Genomic DNA, 23,072 nt, shown 5'->3' on the forward strand with positions numbered 1-23,072 from the left:
TTATGAATATATATAATTTTATCAAAAATATATTGAGAAGCAATAGTCAAAATGTTATTTTCTTTAAGTTTTTCTCTTAATGGTTCTTTAGGACCTAGGTTATAAATCGCGCGAATAACCCTCTTCTGCAGCACAAAGATTGTACTAATATCGGCCGCACTGCCCCATGGGCAAACTTTGCTAATTGTTGAAAAAGTTGAAACTAAAATGCCGGGTTGCGCAGTACAACTTTGTAAAAATAATACTACAAGAAATAAGAAAGACACTTATCAATCACATATCATCAGTAATTATTTTGTATTTTATTAATTTTACTATCATATACACGAGGCGTATGTTACAAAATTTGAAAGATGCCATTGAGTGTCAAGATATGCCACGCACTCAAGTGTTCATAGGTAGTGCGGTACCTAGTTGCAGCGCAGCGGAGACCACTCCTTAATCTAACATAGTTGATTTATAAACAGAAATTGCCGCAATGTAAAGTGAATAAAATTGTAAAGTAATTGTTTCTTTATGTTCAGGTGACAGCGGTACACAACAAAGCTTTCCTTGGGCTCGACACATTGGAAATATTAACTTTGTACGAGAACAGAATATCTGTAGTGGATGGTGAAGCATTTAAAGGACTTGAGAAGTAAGTGACATTGTAAATGTAAAAAAAACACCCCTACTCTTATGATGCCAATCGAAAGTATTGCCAAAATCTAATAACTCTTCTTATTACTATTACTTAAGAAGAGTTATTAGTTTTTGGCCATCCTTTCGATTGGCATCATAGAGTAGGGGTGTTTTTTTTTTACATTTAAGTCAGTTCGATTCCCAGATGAGGCAAGTAATTTTTAGAAAATCTTTGAATGCAGAATTACTAACTTTTAAAAATAACATAAAGTCTTCTTTCAGTAAAATAGCCTATCTTCGATGTTTAAGGTACTTTCCCTTCATGTCCCATAACTTTGCGACAGCCTGTATACTATATGTAACATATACCTACCTACATATAAATTGTTCATTAACCTGCTACAAAATTTGATGATTTAATTATTTAAGCTGAAGTATATTAATTATATACTTAGTCTGGCGATAAATACTGCTACAATTAAAAATAAACAAAATATTATATTTGAATTTGGAATCTGTTAGTTTTATATGATTGTTCATTGTACAATATTTAGCGATATTAAAATTGAGGTGATAAAATGGACCGAGTCGCTGTGATTGCATTACACAAAGTAGGTTTGGAGCCAAATGTAATTATTAAAACTCTCCATACGGTTGGTATTAGTAAAATATTTGAGGGACCGGGCTATTAATAGGTACAATGCGACCTCCTCTGTTTGTGACAGAAAAAGATCTGGCCGTCCACGTACGAAAAAGGTAGTCAAAGCTGTTAGGTACAGAATTCGAAGAACTCCGGTCCGAAAGCAAAAGATTTTATCTCGGGAGATGAAGATAGCACCTAGAATCATGTCGCGGATTTTTAAAGATGATTTAGGACTTGCAGTCTATAAGAGACGTACTGGTCATTTCTTAACTGATATTGTATAAAAGAATAGGGTGGTAAAATTGAAACAACTACTCAAGCGGTACGCAAAGAGAGGTCACAGAAAAATTTTGTTTACGGATGATCAATTTTTTTACGTTGAGCAACATTTTAACATCCAACATTCCTTATTTACGCTCAGAACTTTAAAAAAACTTCCCAATTAGTCGACAGAGTGCAACGTGGGCACTATCCTACTTCAGTGATAACTGGCCTGTACGTTTAAGGTCCTGTATTGCAGCCAATGGAGATTGGAGACCACTTCGAATAAACATGTTAAATTATAAATTGTTTTATATTTATGTATCAAACTAATACACTGTAAACATTGTTTCAGTATATATGGCAAGACTAGGTATACTTTATTTATGTCGTAGATATATTGTCAAAGTCGTGATATTACAATTAAACGGTATATAGTCAATCGACTACATTTCTTACAATTTAACAGCCTGGTTTTAGTGATATTGTAATGTCGCGGGTACACTTTAGTGATATTGTTAGGCAATGATAATTTGACAATTTTACTGGTTTTTTAGTTTATGAGGCGATCTTTGATTAGTCCGTATCTTGTTTATATTGTATAGTTATTATGTTTTTGTTGCAAATAAGTTTAATCAATTAATTGGTTTATTTCTTTAGTGTGCATGACAGCTACGTCTTACACTCACAATTTGATAGTGACTTTGTTTAAGTGTGCATGCGTTGCTGAAAATACAGGTTAACAGTTTGCCACAATTTTTTCAACGTGATCACGACTGTAACAGTTTATCTAGACGTATAAATTATATAAAGTATTAGTATTGGCCCTGTAAGGTTTATGTGCCTACTTGCCTAACTATAGACAACTAACTGTGTGCCTTGAAATATAAACTGTTTATAAGATAAAGGCATATTATGGTGCCTCCATTTTTTTTAAATAGTAATCTTTAAACATTTTTGTACAATATTGTACATTTACACAGTTTCAGTTTTAAGTTAAAGTTTTAGTAATATGTGGCCACTGTGCTCACGTGGGTTCAAAGAACAATAAAACAAAACTTATTTTACAACATAATTCTTCTTTATTCCATTGAGTTGCTGTAACTTATTAATTCTATTCATTATTTTATAATATACTTTTTGGCAGATTGTTCTAACTTAGCTTATTGACTTACTATATATTAGCGTATAGACAAAAATATCTCTAACGGAAATACAGCGAGGTAGACACGGTAGGGTAATCAATTGTTACTGTAACTGATTTTGCTTAACAAGTCGTAAACAGTTAGCCACGTTTGGTATTAGCTCCTCCATTAAACCACGTAAAGTTGATCACACATTATTGGCTTGTCTGGTTGTCTACACCACAATAGAGCAATGTAATATTATGTCTGTACGATAATGTTGTAAGACAATCATTTAATCTTGCTTTAACAATACGTAAGTATCGATCCCTACTCTTTGCTTAAACTCATCATCTATTTTCATTATGTGAGTACGTGATTAAATTTAAAAGTCTCTCTTAGCTGTGCAGTGTGGCCAACAGTGTCACAAAGAGATCTTTTATGCAAATAAGGTGCTATTACTTCAATATCTTTTTATACACAAGCAAAAACAAAATGCGTTGTGCATGAACCTCTAAACTGCATATGAAGTCCTGGTACGTGTTGCTAGGATAACACATGCTTTCAACCGCTATGAAGGACATTACTATCACCACTAATATAAATATTATGTTCTCCTGGTGTCTTTGTTGTAATACGTCGTACGCATGGCGTCAGAATATATTAAAATTTACTCTCTTCATACATAAGACAATCTCTTCTTCAACTAAGATCGCCTGGTACCAAAACACTGTTTACTTCTTATCTCATTATCTCCCTTGATAAATATTATGAATTTACGTGTCTGCTCTCTTTTCTGTCGCTTTTTCGTTTTTCGGATGCTAAAGTTTTCACTTCAATATATATAAAATAATTGTGAATTAATAAGCACTACTTGCGATCATCGTTGTTCGAGATAGATTGCGAAGAGTCAATATCGGCACTATGTATGTCTACATCGTTTGCTGATAGATGGTGTTCGCACCAATATGTATGTACTCTAAACGCGCTTTCAGTGTTTGTTTCCATATTAATAATAAGCTAGAAACTAGAATTAGGTCTATTGTCATTGGTGTTGAAGTGAAACTTCTTTAGAATCGACGAATAAAAACGACAGGTAAGAGACACTAATACAAAAATGTGTCAAGGATGAAGCCGGCAAAGAATGAGACAGAAATATGCATACTATTGAAGTGAAAACTTCTTTATCATCGTTGTGATTTGAAAGTCGATGAAACGAAAAAGCGACAGTAACAGAGTAAGAGCAGTCACATCCGTTCATAAGACTTAATATGGGAGATAATGAGATAGGAAGCATAATATAATGTTTTGGTACCAGGCGATTATAGTTAAAGAAGAGATTGTCTTAAGTATGGCGCAAGTATACCTTAATATATTCTGACTCCAAGCGCACGACGTACTACGACATATACACCAGGAAAACATATTATTATATATATGAGTGGTGGTAGGTATGTCTTTCAACGGTTGAAATCATGTGTAATCCTAGCAACACGTACCAGGAATTCATATGCAGTTCAGAGGTTCATGCACCATGCAGGTTTCACTTCTGACATGTGTACTTTGTACGCACGCAATGTTTTTAAAAATAGAACTACAAGTACGTGTTTCAGCAAATTTCACGACCATCACACTATTTATTTCACTGCTTTGCAAGAATACCAGGCCCATGTGCTTGGTATCTACCAACTCACTCTCTTTCTTTCTACCTTTGTATATCTTTCTTTCTCTCTCCCTCTTGCGATGGGATATTGGACGCTACTCTTTGCTAACGCTGGCGCTGGCGTGTAACAAGTATACTACGCGCATGTGTGCGAGTGCTACGCATTCACTCTCGCTCTTTGTCTATTCTTCCCCCCAGGAGAGGAGCGTTGAACGTTTAGCGCAACAGTGCTTCTATACCCCTGCATGGTAGCGTTAAACGGTTAACGCAACGCAACAAGTCTCATTAGAAGGTTTACTTATAATACCATAATAATTTACCTGCTGCAAGATATTAGTACAGACTATATTATCTAATACAGCCATTTATCATAGTCACAAGAAATGATTTATACAAAAACGTAACATCAGTTCCGAAGCTAATGTTGCGGTGTCTGAAGTTATACGGTAGTTAGTTTGTAGGGCGGTACGTTGGGGAATAAGGCTGTTTGTCAAACTTGTGTCATATTATTGGCTAAAGGTAAATAAAATTGCGGTCAAGTTCAGGTTGAAACCGCATGTGAATAAAATATACAAGATATAACACTGTGTACCTTTTATTTTATTGCTTTGGGATAACGAACATTTTACACAATACATTTTATAATTGCAAAGCACAGTATTCCAAATCCAAGTCATTATTGTTTTTAATTATTATTATTGTCATTAATTAACCTAAAAATACAAAGGACCTATGCTGCCATTTGACTAGTATTGTAAAATACAATATTTTACATTATAGCACCTGAATTTGCAATAATAATTAACCAATGTATAGATAAGGGTGTGTTCCCTGACTTCATGAAATACAGCAAAGTTATACCTTTTTTTTAAGTCTTTTGATCCAATTTTAGGCCTATCTCAGGAGTGTACATATAAAATTATATTATGTTCATTTAAAAAAATATTGTGAAATAAAGAATGAAAACTGAATGTTGCGAATATTGGTGCGAATGAGAAAACATTAGTAATTTCATTTAGCTTTCAAAGCTTTTAGAAGGTGTATTGAGTTTCAGATCGTTATTTTGATATTTTAATTTTCTTATTAAAATGAAGTGTTATTGGAAATAATTGACAACGTTTTTTTCTCTATTATGGCGAAATACTTAACATGCGGAAGTTATAGTTAGTGTCTGGTGGGAATTAGGAACCCGTCCAATGATAAGAGTTTGATTACGATAGATGCATGAGGCTTGCAAGAAGTCAAGTGAACAATTTTATTACAAACTAGCTGACCCGGCAGACATGGTACTGCCTCAATCGATAAATAAAAGACCTAAGCTTTTGTATAAAATAAACTTAAAACAAACAAAAGGAATCCTTTTTATGTGTTTACCTGTGTTTTAAGGAAATTTATTTTTTACCTCCTGAGAAAGTTAGAAATATATGAAAATTCAAATAAGTGATTCATTTTTCACTGTTATTTTTATTTGATTTCTGAACAATGGTGGACACATCAAAGGAAAATCAAAATTGTTGTTTTTATTTAATTCCGAGTATTTTCACATTTATTCAACCTTTTAAGCCTTCTCTGGACTTCCACAAATAATTCAAGACCAAAATCAGCCAAATCGGTCCAGCCGTTCTCGAGTTTTGGCGAGACTAACGAACAGCTATTCATTTTTATATATATATATGGATAAATTAATATTTAATTAAATTCAAATGAAGTTAGTGGCGTCATGGCTCTCCATATTATTTTCCTTTCGTTTGTTAAATGTTTACTGTGTATTTCTCACCATCGTACTTACTAAATATTACAGCTTAACTTAATAGTTAATATTTTATGATTTAAAATCCTTTCACTGAAAAATACAAACTTCGATTATATTTTAAATATTTATATTTATTATATTTTAAACCAAGGAAATTGAATAATCAAACAATAAAATTTCCTGTACAAAGTTTTGGAGTTTAAGGTTGTAGAGAATATTATATTGAAATTATTAGTAACATTGTTTAAAATTATGCACTGGCCTTCAAAAGTAAGTATCATACTTTTAAAATTATATACTTTCGAAATAAAAAGGACTCCAAATATAATTTAATTTTGTACTTTATAGTCGGTAACCTTCTTTTAAGAATTGGCTGAAAAAAAACTTCAAAAACAAAACCATTCCTTTTTCAAAGTGGACGTTTCCGAATTACAATTTTACCATTCACATTTTTCTTTCTGTTTTAAATTTTTTTCAAGATCGATGGGTCTTGTTTTAAAAAATTATGCTAAAAAGCACATAACATTTATTTATCATGCCTCTTTCAGTTGAAGAATGTGCTAGGATCATGGCTTTTCTGGAACTAGGCATCAGTATGCGTCGCACTGCAAGAATGGTGGGTGTGACGGTACGAACGGTCCAGAAGGTAAAGCGAAGGTACGAAGAGACTGGACACCATCTGAGGAGACCTTGTAATGGCAGACCCAGGTGTACCAGTGCCCGAGAAGATCGTTATATTATTTCCACTGTGTAAAGAAATCGCCACCAAAATGCAGTTGAAGTCCAGCAACATCTACTTCAGACCCGGAGGGACTACATTAGTGACAGTACAGTGAGAAGAAGACTTGCTGAAGCAAATTTGAAACCCCGAAGACCAGCGAGTGGCCCAAAACTCGAGAGACAGCATCGAGTAGCGAGACTGCGATACGCCCGTGAACACATGCAGTGGGATGAAGAAGAATGGTCACGAATTTTGTTTGTAGATGAGTCTCGATTCTCCCTTTACACTTCTGATGGAAGGCGAAGTGTTTACAGGCGACCTGGGGAGCGATACCTTCAAGCCTGAATCTCAGAAAGAGTTCAATACGGTGGAGGCAGTGTACATGTATGGGCTGGCATATCTTCAGAAGGTCGCACAGAGCTAGTAGCCCTAGAAAATGGCACCCTCACTGGGCAAAGATATGCTCAAGAGATTCTCAATGAGTATGCAGGGCCGTATTTAGCAAATATGGGATATGGATCGATGCTGGATGCATGATAATGCCCGGCCACACACGGCTCATATCGTACAAGAGTATATTCAGGAGGTCGGTATCAGCGTGAGTGCTTGGCCATCAAGAAGTCCTGATCTCAACCCGATTGAACACGCCTGTGATGAGCTTGGCAGGCTAGTCAGAAATCGCAGACCACCACCTACTACCCTCAGGGCACTAAAGCAGGCCCTGCTAGAAGAATGGGAGAATATTCCCCAACATCGGCTCCGAAACCTAGTGTTCAGTATGCCAAACTGGCTCGAAGCTGTAATCAGAGCTCGAGGAGGCAATACCAGTTATTAAAAATTAAATAACATGTAATACATTTTAGTTGAATTTTTTACACTAAACTAAAAATGTCTATTTTCATTGTTTTATCTTTTTTAAGTTAAAAATGGTACTAATGTATAATTTTAGTTTCTAAGAATAAAAGCCTATAAAATTTTCAACAAAACTTTTTTAATCTTAAGTCTCTACCTACTATGGTTAAGAAAAAAAAATAATTTGAAAAGTGTGATACTTACTTTTGCAGGCCAGTGTATGTTTAAAGATTTTGTTTTATATTTTATTCATTGCATGGATTTGGAACTATTGCATTAGCATGTTGACAATGTTATTTTGCATAATACGTTACATTTATAAGGAATTTTATTCTTCCTCCAAGAAAATTATAAAGCAGTGTCTTACGTCACGGGTTGCAGCGTGAATCTTGAGCGTCACGAACGACTCTATGGTTATTTCCCGATCGAGGGTGATTTATAAAAAATATAGCTTATTAAAAAGAAGAGATTCCTGATTGCAGCGAGGGTTTAAAGCTCACCCAAGAATAAGACCACTTTATCTAACATACCACATACATAACATACTCTACTTTTTGTACCTACGCATGAAAATAAGAACAAATTTGTAATGAATTACGTATTTATTCAACATAGTTAATAAAAATTTAAGTAAATTATGCTTGAAATTCAGCTCATTGCTAAAACATATAACATGACTGAATGATTATTCTAACTTAGATCTATTTCATTTGTCGAAATATAAACTAAAATATGAAATAAGAAAAATGCACAAAATAAACACACACACACACTCACAGGAACAGTTTGACCTTCTATTGTTAATTTTTATTGTGTAAACCAGTTTTGGTCATATTATTAACTTTGTTTTTTTATTTAATTCAACTGTATCGCTGTAAGATTACCAAATCAATAAAGAAGATATAGGTAATACGTAAAAAATACGATTATATTATTAGCCTATGGAGTTGTTTCACAATGTCCAAGTAAAGTAGTAGATTGTTATAGGCTAGATAAATTAATGAAATGCTACGTAAAAGTTCCTGATGTAACATTGCTTTTCATATTGCATTTCATAATCAAATAGGTCTGGCAACCTCGCACTGAATAGTTTCGTTTGACCAAATTAAAATATTAAAATAATCTGTTTCTTATGCGAAATAACGTAACACAAGCTTAATAGCTTTTAATGAAAATTTTATTTCATATTTTACAGTTTTCTATTTTTTAAATAGCACTTCTAATATTATTTTCAAAATAAAATGAATCATCACATAATTGTGTTCCGCGTCCGTCTAACGAATTTTGAGAATGTTAACTAATCAATTGTCAATAAGTCTTAACATAAACAAACCCATGTGCCAAACATTATAGTAGAGGAGCCAAGCGGGGACTTTGGGATTTATTCGAATGCGTCAGAAAAACATAAGAGGGGCAAATTTGCACCTTGTGAAGTGTAGTCGAACTCTAGAGAGACCGATCATATTAGTAAAGAAATAGATCCTTAGAACTACTCGAGTGCGTCAGATTGGAAGTAAGTTAATTATATGCAGTAAATTGTACATTGCAATAATCTATCAATTTGAGCGTTACATAAGGAAATCGAAAAGTCACAAAGTTACAAGCCGTCAGGTTAAGGGAAGTCCTGCACACAATTGTCATATTATATGTCAGGACGATAAGGAAATTAAGTTGAACCGTATGTATAATAATCTGACGCGCTTGAGTATTTCACCCTATCAATTCAAGAACCCTATCAATAAGCATTGCTTGGACATTGTGAGACAGCCCTTGAATGTTCACAGTAAGTAAATCATAACGTATAGTCGCTTATAATCTGTAGCACTGCGTAAATCAAAACTTTTTAGTCGTTTTTTTTTCTGTAACAGTTTAAATCAAAATGTTACAGTTGTTTATTTTCTGTAACACTTTGTAAATCAAGCCTTATGTTTGTTAATTTACCGTAACAATTCGAGAATTTATTGAATTAGGCGTAACTTTGCGGAAATCCATAATTATACAAATGATTTAAGTAATTTATAATTTTGTTTTAAAAACAAAAATTTGTGGAATTAACACTAAAGAAAACTTAAATCATTTGTATGTAACAATTTGGAAATCAAAAATTTATTGTCGATGATTTTCTGTTACACTTCTTAAATGTAACCTTATAGTCGTAATTTTCTGTAACACTTCGTAACCCAAAAACATGTACTCTTAATATCTCAAAATTGAATCCAACAGCATTAATTTTGACGTAAATTAATACGCTATCAAAGCTTCGGGATCGTTTCTGATTCAGAAAAGGTGAAACAAACTATCTCAGTATTGTTTTTATTTCAAAGGTTTGTTCCAGTGTGAACGCAAACTATACTACCTTCATAATATCGTAAAGTGAACATTGTACTGTTCCTGCCCACTTTTTCTATATGCTCTTTGTTCATCAGTACGAAACACTCACGTTTTTTACTCTTTTTAATTATAGATGATACTGTTGTAAGTATATGACCGCATAAAAATTATCTATTTCCCAGGAAACTGAAACGCTTAAACCTGGGCGGAAATGAACTCACTGCGGTACCACAGAAAGCCCTCGCCTTACTCGAGAACCTCAAGAAACTTGAGATGCAAGAAAACCGCATTACTTCCATTTCGGAAGGGGATTTTGCCGGTAATACACTTTCCTTTGTTACACGATATTGAGCTCATATTTTCACGAAAAAAGGGAATACTTAAAAAAGAAAGAATGTTATTTGGGTAATCTTGACACGAGAACTTGTTTTGTTGGAAAAATATTACTTCGCTGAAATTGATATTATAAAGGCTATTATTTCAATACTATTACTGTAGACGATATAACAACAATGATGTTCCAAAATTGGTTCAATTATATTTTTTTTTATCTTGTCTGAAATAATATCTCATGAGGGGTGTCCATTTCATTATATGTAATGCAGATAAATGTGACGAGTCAACATGTGGTAAATGATCTCTGAAATATTGAGAATATAGGCAGATGTTGAGGACCGAGTATGAGTTTCTTTATATAATCAAATCAAAATATTTTTGCCAGGATTAAGAAGTTTGGATTCTCTGGGTCTTGCTCACAATCAGCTACGAGAGGTTCCAGCTCAAGTGTTTTCTCACTTGACGTTCCTGAATTCTTTGGAGCTGGAAGGGAATCTTATTCAACGTATTGATGAAAAAGCATTTGTGGGACTTGAGGGTAAGTATACATTCCTAGGCCTATTCCTCATTAATTAATATAGAATCAGTCTGATTCATAAAATAACAACTTAAAACATCAGTATTAAATTTTCGTTGGAGAATAATTGAGGAGATAAAGTTACAGTGATTGTTATGTACGAATGATAGATGAAGGTAGATTGACCGTGGTAAGAATGTGTTGGTATATGTCTACCTACTGTATATGTCTACCTATGCGAATAATCCACGAACAGTTTGCGAATTAACTGACAAGAAACCAGGAAAAGGAGCATATATGAAAGGTTGAATTTGAATGAAAAACAGCATGAAGTATATCATATATATAGTAGGAATATCAGAACATTCGTCTCAAATGGATGTGCGAAGTCTATACAACACTGATATGTGAAAGATTTATGAAGAAATTATAAAACATTATGGTTTATATTTTTTCGGGAGCACCTTATTGGCTACAAATTTATAAAAGAGATTTTTTTAATTTATGGCTCCTAATTTTGTACAGTCATAAGTTCTGCAACAAATTAAAATGATTTATAACAAAAAGTAAATAAATTGAGGGATGAGGGAAAAGTTTATAACATAAACGAGTCCCAGATTTTAATTAAAGAAATTTTAATGTTGTTCGTTATTGTATATAAAATTTAAATCTAGAATAGATATAGTAAATATTAATGGATTTTGAACATCAGTGTTTGTAAGAAAAGAAAAGAAATTTAAATATATTTGTGTGATGATATATTATTAAAAACTGCATTGTTATATATTGCAAAATATGTTTTTTTTTCGAAGAATTAAAGAATAAATATCACTTTATTATAAATAAATGTTTGACGGAATAATGTCTGAAATTCGTCAATAATTATGCATCATGCGTTATGGGACGCTTAGCGGATACTCGTATAGCATTTGGAATGATAATTTTCAGAAACGTGAGCCCATAAATTTTGAGTGCAAATAATATTTATATACTTAGACCTAAGGTAAAGTAATAAAGAAGTCACTTAAAATAATAACATTTTAATTACATTTTGGCTTGAGGTTGTGTTGCACAATGATTACATTAATAATTTATCACTAATTTTAAATTATTACTCGCAGAAAATCTCCAATACCTTCGTTTGGGTGATAATCGACTGCACGAGATCCCGTCCGAAGCATTACGGCCACTTCATCGTCTGCGCCATCTGGATCTCAGATCAAACAATATCACATACATCAATGACGATGCGTTTACTGGATATGGCGACTCTATAACATTCCTGAACTTGCAGAAAAATATGTAAGTAATTCAAAACTATTTCAATCAGAATCATTTTTCTACTCGTTCAAAAACTATCACTAAGGCTGCATTTACTACTTTACCGACAGTCAGCGCTGACGTCGGTCAAACGTTTTTTAAAAAATGAAAACATATGAATGCGCAAAATCCAGCGCTGATGAATCGCTACGCGCGTACAGCGACAATATTATACTTCAATTGGACACGTAAAATCAGATTAGCTGTAAGCTGAGCACTCGCAACATGGTCAGCGGATATGCCTACCCTCGGCCAACGTCAGCGCTGACTGTCGGTCGAGCACTAAATTTAGCCTAAGAATTAGTCCACAGATTTAATACAAGAAATATGTATAATTTTCCTTTCAACACCCTAAGGATCCTTTAGTGGATTGACTTGTATATTCCTGTAGGTATATACTTATATATTCCTACGCCTACAACACATTTCCATGTTTTTCCTTAAGTAAGTAAGAGTACATATCCATATTTTATTTGAGCAATTTATTTGTGCAGCAAAAATATTGAAAGTTCAGGTTTTTATAATTGATTACTAATGCCATTCTTTAACAGGGAAAGAGATGAACTTAAAAATATTTTTCGTTTAACTAATATTATAACTTTATTGATGATAGTCTGTATATCGAGACTTTTAATAAAACTTTCAGCTACTGCTTGTTCTGCTATGACAATATTTAGCAGTGGTTATTATTTTCCTTTGGTATTTTCAATACATACTTGATAATATAATATATCAGTGATAGCCAAACCTGTTCTCACTTGGTCGTTTATGAGCTCGGACGCATCCATTTTATTACGTTCGCGGTACCGATTCGCTCTGTCTGCAAGCCCTTTCCAATTGCATACGATTTTTATATTATGGCTTTGTGTTGCTATATATATATATATATATATATATATACACGAAATCTATACATCTCAAAGGTTTAAACTTAAACGTGCATTGTAGCTTCTCCAAGTTAGTTTCAATAAATATAAATATATTGGCATCTGTATCGCTACAAAATTTTCTCCATATCTTACTAATATTATAAATATAAAAGTCTGTGAGTGTTTACTCAAAGAAAATTAATATAAACTTACAATAATATAGCTTATAAATTAGAATATAATATATAATTAATCGAGATGAAGACAACTTTGCCGGGTCAGCTAGTTTAATAATAATTAAAAAGAAATAAGACGTGTTTTTAAACTTCGTTGTATTTTTCTTAAGATTAACATCAGGAAATTGTTTCTGTATATCACAGTCCAAAAATATGTTTGTAACTTTGTTAATGGTAATAATATTCTGCCTATTTGATATATTTAAGTGAGGTAATCCATCACAGCAAAGTTTTTAGACTCAAAGTGGCGAAGATCTAAGGGTAAGAAGTTTCGTCATTTATAATGTAGATAAACCCGGGGTCTTGCTATGGATACATTCATTCGAGGAGGGATTTAACTTAAGCTAAATAATTGTAATGGCTTTGTAAATAACCTGGTTCAGATTTAGTATCGCATTATATTTATCATTACGTTTAAGTACGTAAATCAGAAAATAGTCTCGTATTTTCACTATTTCACAACTATCAGATTGTGTGAATTGATTTTTGAAATTAAATCATATTTACTTTCAAGTACATGGCTTTAGAGTTAAGGAATTCAAAGTAATCATACTATGATAACTGAGTAAGATGGTGTACAGCTGTAGAACAAAATACATGTGTTGTAAAATACAAATTTCTAATAACGTTTGTATATTAAATAAAAGCAGTGGGAGATGAAAACACAAATAAAAAATTGTTTCCATTCCATGATACATTTCAACGATCAATATTTCAAGTCAAATTTCTGATTCGGATCGTGCGGTTGGTTGGGTTGGACATTACCCTTCCCATGGACTTACCAACGTTTCGGTTATCAAGATCTACATCCCATTTGCGCCAAGCCACTACGACTCCGACACCAATGGAGGGGCACTGATACCTAGTGAGCTCCCCTCCCCCATAGCCTCCGTGTCGGTAAAGCTACCTCCACCACGTTTGACGGGTAACCGCCGAGGAACCTTTCGGAACCATCTACTTCAGGTCAATTGAAGGCCACCGCGCCCGTTGCTCGGATAACCGAGATGTGGGTTGGACAGTTGAGAAGAGCACTGAGGCGTAACCTGCGAGGCACGTGTTTGTTTTGTGCATCGTATATTAAATTTAAAAAATCTTTTACATAGCCATGTTTCTATTCCGCGTTCGTGACTTTCTTTTATGAGCTCGATCATTTTTTTGCAGTTTAGTTTTAAATTTATAAGTAAACAATAACAACTATCTTCAAAGCGCTCACATTTAATGTCATTTTTTATTTACCAATGTACGTATGTTGAAATAAAAGTATTTAATTCATTGATTTGATTTTTTACCAACTCCCTCAACTGTTGTTGAAAACGTCGAGTTATACACGGGTGTATAGGTTATAACCTTAGATAATTTATCAGTGTGGATAGATTGTGTCAGTTGTGAACACGTCGAACAAAGTAGCGCCGTGCTGTTAACCTCTATTTTCAACAAAGTAGGCACACAAACACAAAGTGACATACGTATCGTGAGTGTAAGACGTAGCTGTAATGCACACTAAAGTAGGTAATAAACCAGGCCTGTTGTTATGCGTTGCCGAACAGTAGGAGGCTCTATTAAGACGTACAAATTATTATATTAGGTTATTGCAAACGGGCTGTCATTAGTAAGCCCTAATGTCACAAGTTGTATCACAGTGCACAACCTTAAGGCAAAATACTACTTAAAACTATAAATGATGCAAAATAAAATTAATTGAATTCTTTACAACACACATCAATGTTAATCTCAGTGTAAATCTTTTAACCCGCAATTTAATTATGCACAATATGTCCCGCGTACAATATTTTTAACAGCAACAAAGTGACACCACAGTATTAATAATTTATTATTCAATCTAAATTTCAACCCTTGTTTATTATATTTAGGCAGATATTTTCAGTGAGACATCCGCTAGGGATTCGGAGTAGCGCGGCGTTGAATAAACCTTTTGAATAATATCAATACCGAGTCATTTCTCGATCAGGATGATATTTCATTTACTTGAATATTTTCATGATTTTTCATTTACTTTTTCAAAAATAGAAGCTAATTTGTTATGTTTTTAAAGTGATAACCCTCACTTCTAGGATTATTTTATAGCGATAGAAATGTCTGTACAATATTGTATATTTTTATTGAAAAGAGCGCAAATAAAGAATGCTGGGAGAGTTTCTCGCGCCGCTTCTTCTCTCTCAGAGTGCCATTTGTTTCCGAAGCGGTAGTAGTATCTAGTAGTTATTAGAAATGACATAAAAAGAATTTTAAAGGAATCAATCTTGAGAAATTATGTCTTTTATGTCTTTTATGCCTTTTAACACACAAATAAAATTTGAAAAACAAAATTTTATGAACAATGCGAGACTCGATTCCACGAATTCCGGCGTTCCATGCTCTAACCAACTGAACCAACCGTTCGAGTGACGTATCATCATAAAATCTTGTATACTTTGTTCAACTCTCAGGTTGTGGCTTCATCTACAGGGTATACTTTACAGTTGATAACCTGCTCAACCAAAATAGTAGTGTGTTGGGATATATAGGAATTTTTACAAGTCATAATCTATCCGTACTTTATTTGGTATAGCAAGTATTAATTTTTTTTAATACGAAACGATCTACGGAGTGTTACCAAATAGGTGTGGCAAATATAGGCGTTTGTTATTTTATCTATGTTATTTCTTGTTATGTATTTCTACTTATGAGAATGATTTTAGCATCAGACACGATGTAATAAACAAACTAAATCTCTCATTGGTGCGGGTAACACTAAAATCCCTAAAAAACTGAAAGAGTTTTTTACCTTAATTGCATCAGAAGCAATAGATACGTAGGACGTTACTAAAAGAAAATTATTTTAATAATAAATTAAAAACAGCCATAGATAACCCCGTGCATACGCGCGCTGTTAGTCTAAACCGGCTGCACATACCTCGGGCATCCAATGCGTTCGGTGAAAGAACAACAGCGTACATAGTACCTAGACTGATTAATAAACTGCCACGTGACTTGACCGACTCGTTGAGACTTGACTAACCACCGATCAACTTATCGTGCTTAACTATTAATTGTATCAATTACTTTTACTTTTATTTGTAAAACTATAATGTATAGCTAAGTTTCTAACGATTGTGAACTATTATTTCTTTTATTAATTTAACTCTGTTGGTGTAGACTTAATTTAGCAGTTGTACAAACCTCAGTGGTTTTTATTGCTTTGAAACCGCAATGTAAAATTTGTTTTTTATTAATAAATATATATATAAAAAAAAGAATAGCCGTCTCACATTTTGATAATTTTTTTCATAATTTTTTCTCAAACTGTAAGGAATGAATATTACTACTATTTTGGATATAGTTTGTATTGCGTAATTAATATTACCTGTACATAAATTGTGTTCTTTGAATTAATTGGTGTGAAACTTCCAGGATCCACCAACTTCCAACAATGGGCTTCGACAATCTGAACTCTCTGGAAACACTCAACTTGCAGAACAATAAGTTGCAACACATCCCTGAAGAAATAATGGAACCAATTTTAGATACACTTCGTGTTGTCGATATTATGGGTAAGCTATTATGTGTATACATAAAAGAAGATAGTTTTGTGAATATTTCAGGCAGTCCTGTGTTTCGTACCGGTGAGATCAGTTTTCGTTGTGTTTTATGCATAATTTTGATGAATGCGAAAGGAAGTTGTGACACTCTTACGTCTTTGCAATTTTATAATCACCAACATACCACATATCATTATTGATTTTTTGACTGTCTAACAGTCTGTCTATATCTCTGTGTGTAAGTCCTTTAATTTCAGAAAGGCTTTCCCGATCTGTAGTTATATTATACTAGCTGACCCGGCAAACGTTGTTTTGCCATATAAAGTATAATTCACGCGATAGTTTTATAAGTAATAAAATATTGCCTATATTATAGCCTGTACATCATTTTGTTCTATTGTCATCGTTTTTACAGCGCACGCAAAAATAGGTTTTCAATTTTACACCTTGTGTTACAAAATAGCAATTTTATTACGGATCCCTAATTTTGAAAAAAAAAACATAGCCTATAGCCTTCCTCGATAAATGGAATACCCAACACTGAAAGAATCATTCAAATCGGACCAGTAGTACCAGAGATTAGCGCGTTTAAACAAACAAACACTGCAGCTTTATAATATTAGTATAGATTAGTAGACAATATTCTCCTCGCGAGTTTGAGGTTCGTAGTCACGTATATTCGGATGATATTTAAAATTTCCCTGGAGGATCCTTGCGCTCTCTGTCCATTCCTTGAACATTAGAGCTACACAGTAATAAAAACTACATACAGAGTTGCACAGTAATAAAAACCATAGGTTAGGATTTTAATGATAACCAATAAAAATAAACGCGGCGTGATAGATCAGCGTCATTCGATAACCACGAAATAAAGAGCTCACATAGCGTTAAGACCCCTTTACTTGAAAAAGATGAACATTTGGAACAGTGCAAGAAAATAGATCCTATTTTAATAATTTGTAAATGTATACAAAGCAAAGGTAACGCCTTTACAAAATCCCAATTTGAACAAAATGGATAATAATGGTACGACATTAACATTGCTAAAGGCGAATTGTAAGCTGAATTTTCCTTTTTTTCGATTTATCTTCGTGAAGTAAGATTTCCACCAATATTAAAGAATAAATATTACGTAAGAACTTGATTTATAATGATATTGAAAATGAATAAAAATTGTTACTTATTTTGAATCTTTCGTAAAAAAAAATCTAGTCATTAATGAATTCGGTAAGCTATCATTAAAAAATACTTTTGTACTGTCAATATATAATGGTAGCTAGTCACAATTAATATCACTTTATTCATTTAGGTCACGGCAATGACACTAATGAATGTCAAAACTTTTCCTGTTTACAATTTACAACCAATTCGGAAAAGGGTGAGCTTTATGAGAAGAAGTGGCACGAAATTTATATCCATTTTATTACGTCAATATTAACAGGTTCAGCGTTTAAAAAAATATTTCAATTAAATATTGATAAATATAAACACATCATTTATCGAGTACAGTAGATGTATCAATCTTAACCGTAAATTATTAACTATAAATATATTAAATAAATTTAATTTAAGAAAATGTAGCAGAGCTTCCGACAAGAGTATCATCCAGCCACTACAAGTAGCGCTCGTTCATGAGCATGACGCATGGACCAGCTATCGCATGGGAATGTCCCGCCCAATGACGCTGTCACAAGCACATATATAAAAATTATCATGTTAAAAAGACATGGAAATGCAATACTATCATTCAACTAAATTGAATCTATCATTACGGGAAATTGTACCAAGAATACATGCAGCATTTTCGTGTTGGATAGGTCAGCTGATCCGTTGACATTGAATAGCTGCCAGCGTTATAGCATATCATATTAAGAAATACCATTAGGTACTCCCAGAGTAGACATTAAACACAATATTATTGTTTCTCCATGATAATGATTCAGAAAATAAACCTTCTCATCTATTTGAATCAGTGATGTTATACGTTCTGCTTAAGAGTAGTGAGCAAAGCCAAGAAGAGATGTTGGTTATAATTTTTTGGATTTTTTAGATTTGTTAAAATTTTTTTGGTTTTCGATAAACACACACACACCCACACAGTCTCACATCAGTACACCACACTCTTCGCCTCCATGGATGAGATCCCACATAATATGTTACGACCCTCATATATCGCTAGACATAGAATGAGACTGACAATTTTATCCCTCTGCGAAGCACCGGGACGAGATCTACGTCTCTAGTGACACCCTCGATACAGCCTCATATATCGATAAAACCGAAAGATAAAAACCTATAAGGCAATACTAATCGATACACAATTTTTTTTATGTAAGAAGAGGATAAACCCGTAAGGTCACCTGATGTTAGGTGATCACCTCCGCCCACATTATCCTGTAACACCAGAGGAATTAAACTAAATTAAATCAATACCGGCCTCTTAGAAAGGTGTTCGCGCTTTTTTTGAAGGTATCCATGTCGTATCGTCCCGGAAACTCCTTTTCACTGTCACCGGAAAGGAAGCTCTTTTAAAGAATTATGTGGAAAAACGAAGCAATTAAATTTGTTTCAAAATTTATGGACGATGCGGTTTGCGAAACAATGTCTGTTGGAATACGCCCCAGCAGTCTTAGCAACTAGCATAGTTTGACTGGGCTATTTTGCATTCAGGTTCTTGATTGGGCCAATGCACGCGTCAGTTTATCTTTTAATTCCAACCAGCCCAGGCCTTCCCAGAAAGATAGCGGCCTCTTCAGACTGCTCTTACCAACTAAGTCAAATATTGATTTGAAAGAGCGTCATCCAATTTCCTAATATGCAATTATTGGCGTTGAGCAGGTTATCAACTGTAAAGTAAATCCTATAGATGACGTCACAACCCTAGAGCTGAACAAACATACCAAGATTTATGGATCATGCGGCATTCGGACGGTTGGCCTAGTTAGTTAACGGCGGTGGGTTATCGTCCATAAATTTCGACACAAATCATATTTATATATTTACCCCACTTAAAAATAACAAAAAAAAATAGTTTAGTACTTAACCTCGGATATGCCAACACGTCCCCCGCGGCCGTAGAAGCCACTTGTTGAGCTGTTTTGGCGCCAAGCCTGATGCCGGCCACTTGATACCCACCTGTGTTTATAATACTCGAGGTAGAATGATACGGTGTATGTTACCGGTTGCTAGATAATGGGAATGACGCCGCTCTTTCAGAGTTGTACGAGAAATTGTGACTTTTTTGCTAAACGCGTCAAAATAAAAATATTGCAATTGCATTCTTTGTATTATTTTTACTATAGTGGACATGTTATAATATGATCTTATATTTTATTACTTTGATGTTAAATGTTCCGGGTGTGTACTAAACAAAAATGGCCGCCGCCACCTAAAGCCAAATAAATACTAATATATTTTGTCTTCAAAAGCGATGCGTTTTGTTTTATGACTCTTAGAACCAAAAGCAATCAATTATACATCCGGTAAAAATCACTTTGGTGGTTTTGTCTAGGGATACGTAAATATTGGCAGTTATTTGACGGCTGTCTTGCTGTGTCCAAGGGGACACGGTAGCATACGACCATAGAAGCGCTTGCCGTGTTCACTTGTGCACAGGAGAGGGATACGAAAAAACACGGTTTTGTATTTTAGATTACAAAACTGAAAATCACAAAAGTAAAAACGCGAAAATGGTCATAAAGTATGTTGTTTGATCCAACACATACTGCCTGTTGACGACAAGCAATCAAAGTATAAGATTGAACGAAAAATGGTGAAATAAATGTTTTTGATGTGAAAACTTCTTCAGCGGCGTTTAGCACTTAATTGGGATGGGTATAAAATATTAAACCCGCGTCAAGACACGTGGTCTGATCCCAAGAAAAGTGCTCAAGACAGCTGAAGAATTTATCACTTCAAAAAGAAGCTCGCAGAATTTATTGGGCCCGTTCATCTCAGGTCTGAGGCATTCATTTTTGAATGGGTTATCTTTGACGTTTGATAAGTGACCTTATCTCCTATTTGGATTTGATAGATCATCTGCTTGGCCATCAATACAGGATTTAACTATAAATGAATTGTCAAATTCTTTTAATACCAAACTGTTTCCTAACGAGATGGTTGAGATTTTATTTCATTTAAAATCCACGGAGAGTTAAAGCAATTATTCACGAATGCGAAAAGAAAATATTAGAATTTATTTTACAATTTCCCTTTAATTTAAATTTCCAAGAAGTACAACACGTTTAATTTAATAACGGAATGAAATTATAATTAAAATAAATAATTTCGTATTGTATGGTAATATTTCATATAAAACTACAACTTACGTTTTTTGCAATTGAATCCCTTTAAACTAATATCTATTGCTTAATATCAGAAAATGTAATACAACAGAATAACATATATATATATATATACAAACAAACAGTGAATTGTTTCTCATGTTATAAAATCAATCTATATTAGTTAATATAGATTGATTGGTAGTTACCATATAATTTTGTATGCTCTGTTTGTATGTTATGTTAATATTAGTTTTACGACTTATTGGTACCAACAAAAATATTAATAAATAGAGCGGATATATTGGTTAATTATTGGATAATATTTCCATATTGAGAAACTATCATCTAAATTAAGTTCCTACGCCTTTTGGAAGATGAGGCAACTATCGGTTATAGCAACGGCTAGACTGGTATATTTTGCGTACTTCCACAGTGTTTTGCTCTGGGGTACGATGGCCGATATTTTTAGCATCTTTATTTTAGAGTTTCTTCTGTATGTCTATATATTATGGTGTTCGCGCTATATACGGTCTTGAAGGTCGAGACTCATTGAAAATCTGTTTAGAGAAATAAATATACCTACGTACAAAACCATCAGAATATATCTATCAAAATATTTTGTATACTAGAAAAAATATGCATAAATATGTTAAAAAATGTGAACAGCATAACTTTGATACCAGACATAAACATAAAATTGCTGTACCCAGTTTTGGAACCACTAACGCAAATAAGTCATTTTTGGGGAATTCTGTTACATTCTATAATAAGCTCCTCACTACCATAACAGAATTGCCTGACAAAACATTCAAGACACATATAAAAACCGATTTTATGGGAAAAGCTTACTATTATATTAAGGAATATATTGAGGATAAAGAAGTTTGGAGTACGGTACCATGCATATCCCGAGTGTCTGAGACCCTGTAGCATCCACTGACGTATTTTTAATTACTAACGTAATTTAGTTTTCGACGCTTTTGCGCACTTGTGAACATTTTATGACTATTTACCAATAACGTTCTATACATATGGACATATCATTCGCAGTCTGGTAACGGAACGGCAAAAGTGTGCTTAAAGACAATGTAAGCACACTTTACTCCTTAGTCGCGTGTCAACTGTGTATCAATCAACAAGCCTAAATGTGCTATAAAAAGTGCTTCAATCACTTATAAAAGATTGATATGCAAAAAGCGAAAGTAATTTAATAAAACGAATATTTTTTTCATTAAATATGGTACAATATTATTGACAAGCCACAGACAAGACCCGCTTGTCAGAATGGGACAGATGAAAGGACATAGTCAGAAATGAAAACAATAAAGTCGCTCTTTTTAACCGACTTCAAAAAAGGAGGAATTTTTCAATTCATCGGTATGTCTTTTTTATGTTACTTACCTCAGAAATTTCGACTGCTTGAACCGATTTTGATAATTCTTTGAAAATTTTATTCGAAAGCTGGTGCTTCCCGTGTGGTCCCAAAGCAATTTAGTCCAGATCTGTTAATGACAACCACGAGAAAACCATAACAGTCTTAAATTTGCTATAAGTATGTGCTCAACAAATTTACGAATAACTCAATATCGCGCCTGCCGATATCGATAATTCTTTTTTTATTTGAAAGGTTTCAAATATAGTTTGGTAATAGTTTTATATTTTTTTTATAAATAATAAAAGTATTTAAATAGTAATTGACGTAGTTGAATATCATGATGATCAATAATATAATTAACTTCTCATAGTTTTTTTTTTTTTTTATGGAATAGGAGGACAAACGAGCGTACGGGTCACCTGTTGTTAAGTGATCACCGCCGCCCATACTCTCTTGCACCACCAGAGGAATCACAGGAGCGTTGCCGGCCTTTAAGGAAGGTGTACGCGCTTTTTTTGAAGGTACCCATGTCGTATCGTCCCGGAAACACTGCACAAGGAAGTTCATTCCACAGCTTTGTAGTACATGGAAGAAAGCTCCTTGTAAACCGCACTGTGGAGGACCG

At 33.7% G+C, this 23,072-nt stretch overlaps 1 protein-coding gene across 3 annotated transcripts in view; it reads left to right on the forward strand.

The window, feature by feature from the left end:
- The window catches only part of LOC126969107 (protein slit), a 185,548-nt gene that overhangs the window by 148,907 nt on the left and 13,569 nt on the right, over positions 1 to 23,072 (forward strand). For all 3 annotated transcript variants that reach the window (XM_050814413.1, XM_050814416.1, XM_050814414.1), the window contains 5 exons: positions 525 to 637; positions 10,152 to 10,288; positions 10,691 to 10,843; positions 11,944 to 12,124; positions 16,659 to 16,798. In XM_050814413.1, the coding sequence (XP_050670370.1) occupies positions 525 to 637; positions 10,152 to 10,288; positions 10,691 to 10,843; positions 11,944 to 12,124; positions 16,659 to 16,798 (724 nt within the window). The remainder of the gene's footprint in view (positions 1 to 524; positions 638 to 10,151; positions 10,289 to 10,690; positions 10,844 to 11,943; positions 12,125 to 16,658; positions 16,799 to 23,072) is intronic.

Source organism: Leptidea sinapis, chromosome 17, assembly GCF_905404315.1.
Source record: "Leptidea sinapis chromosome 17, ilLepSina1.1, whole genome shotgun sequence".
Classification (NCBI taxonomy): Eukaryota; Metazoa; Arthropoda; class Insecta; order Lepidoptera; family Pieridae; genus Leptidea; species Leptidea sinapis.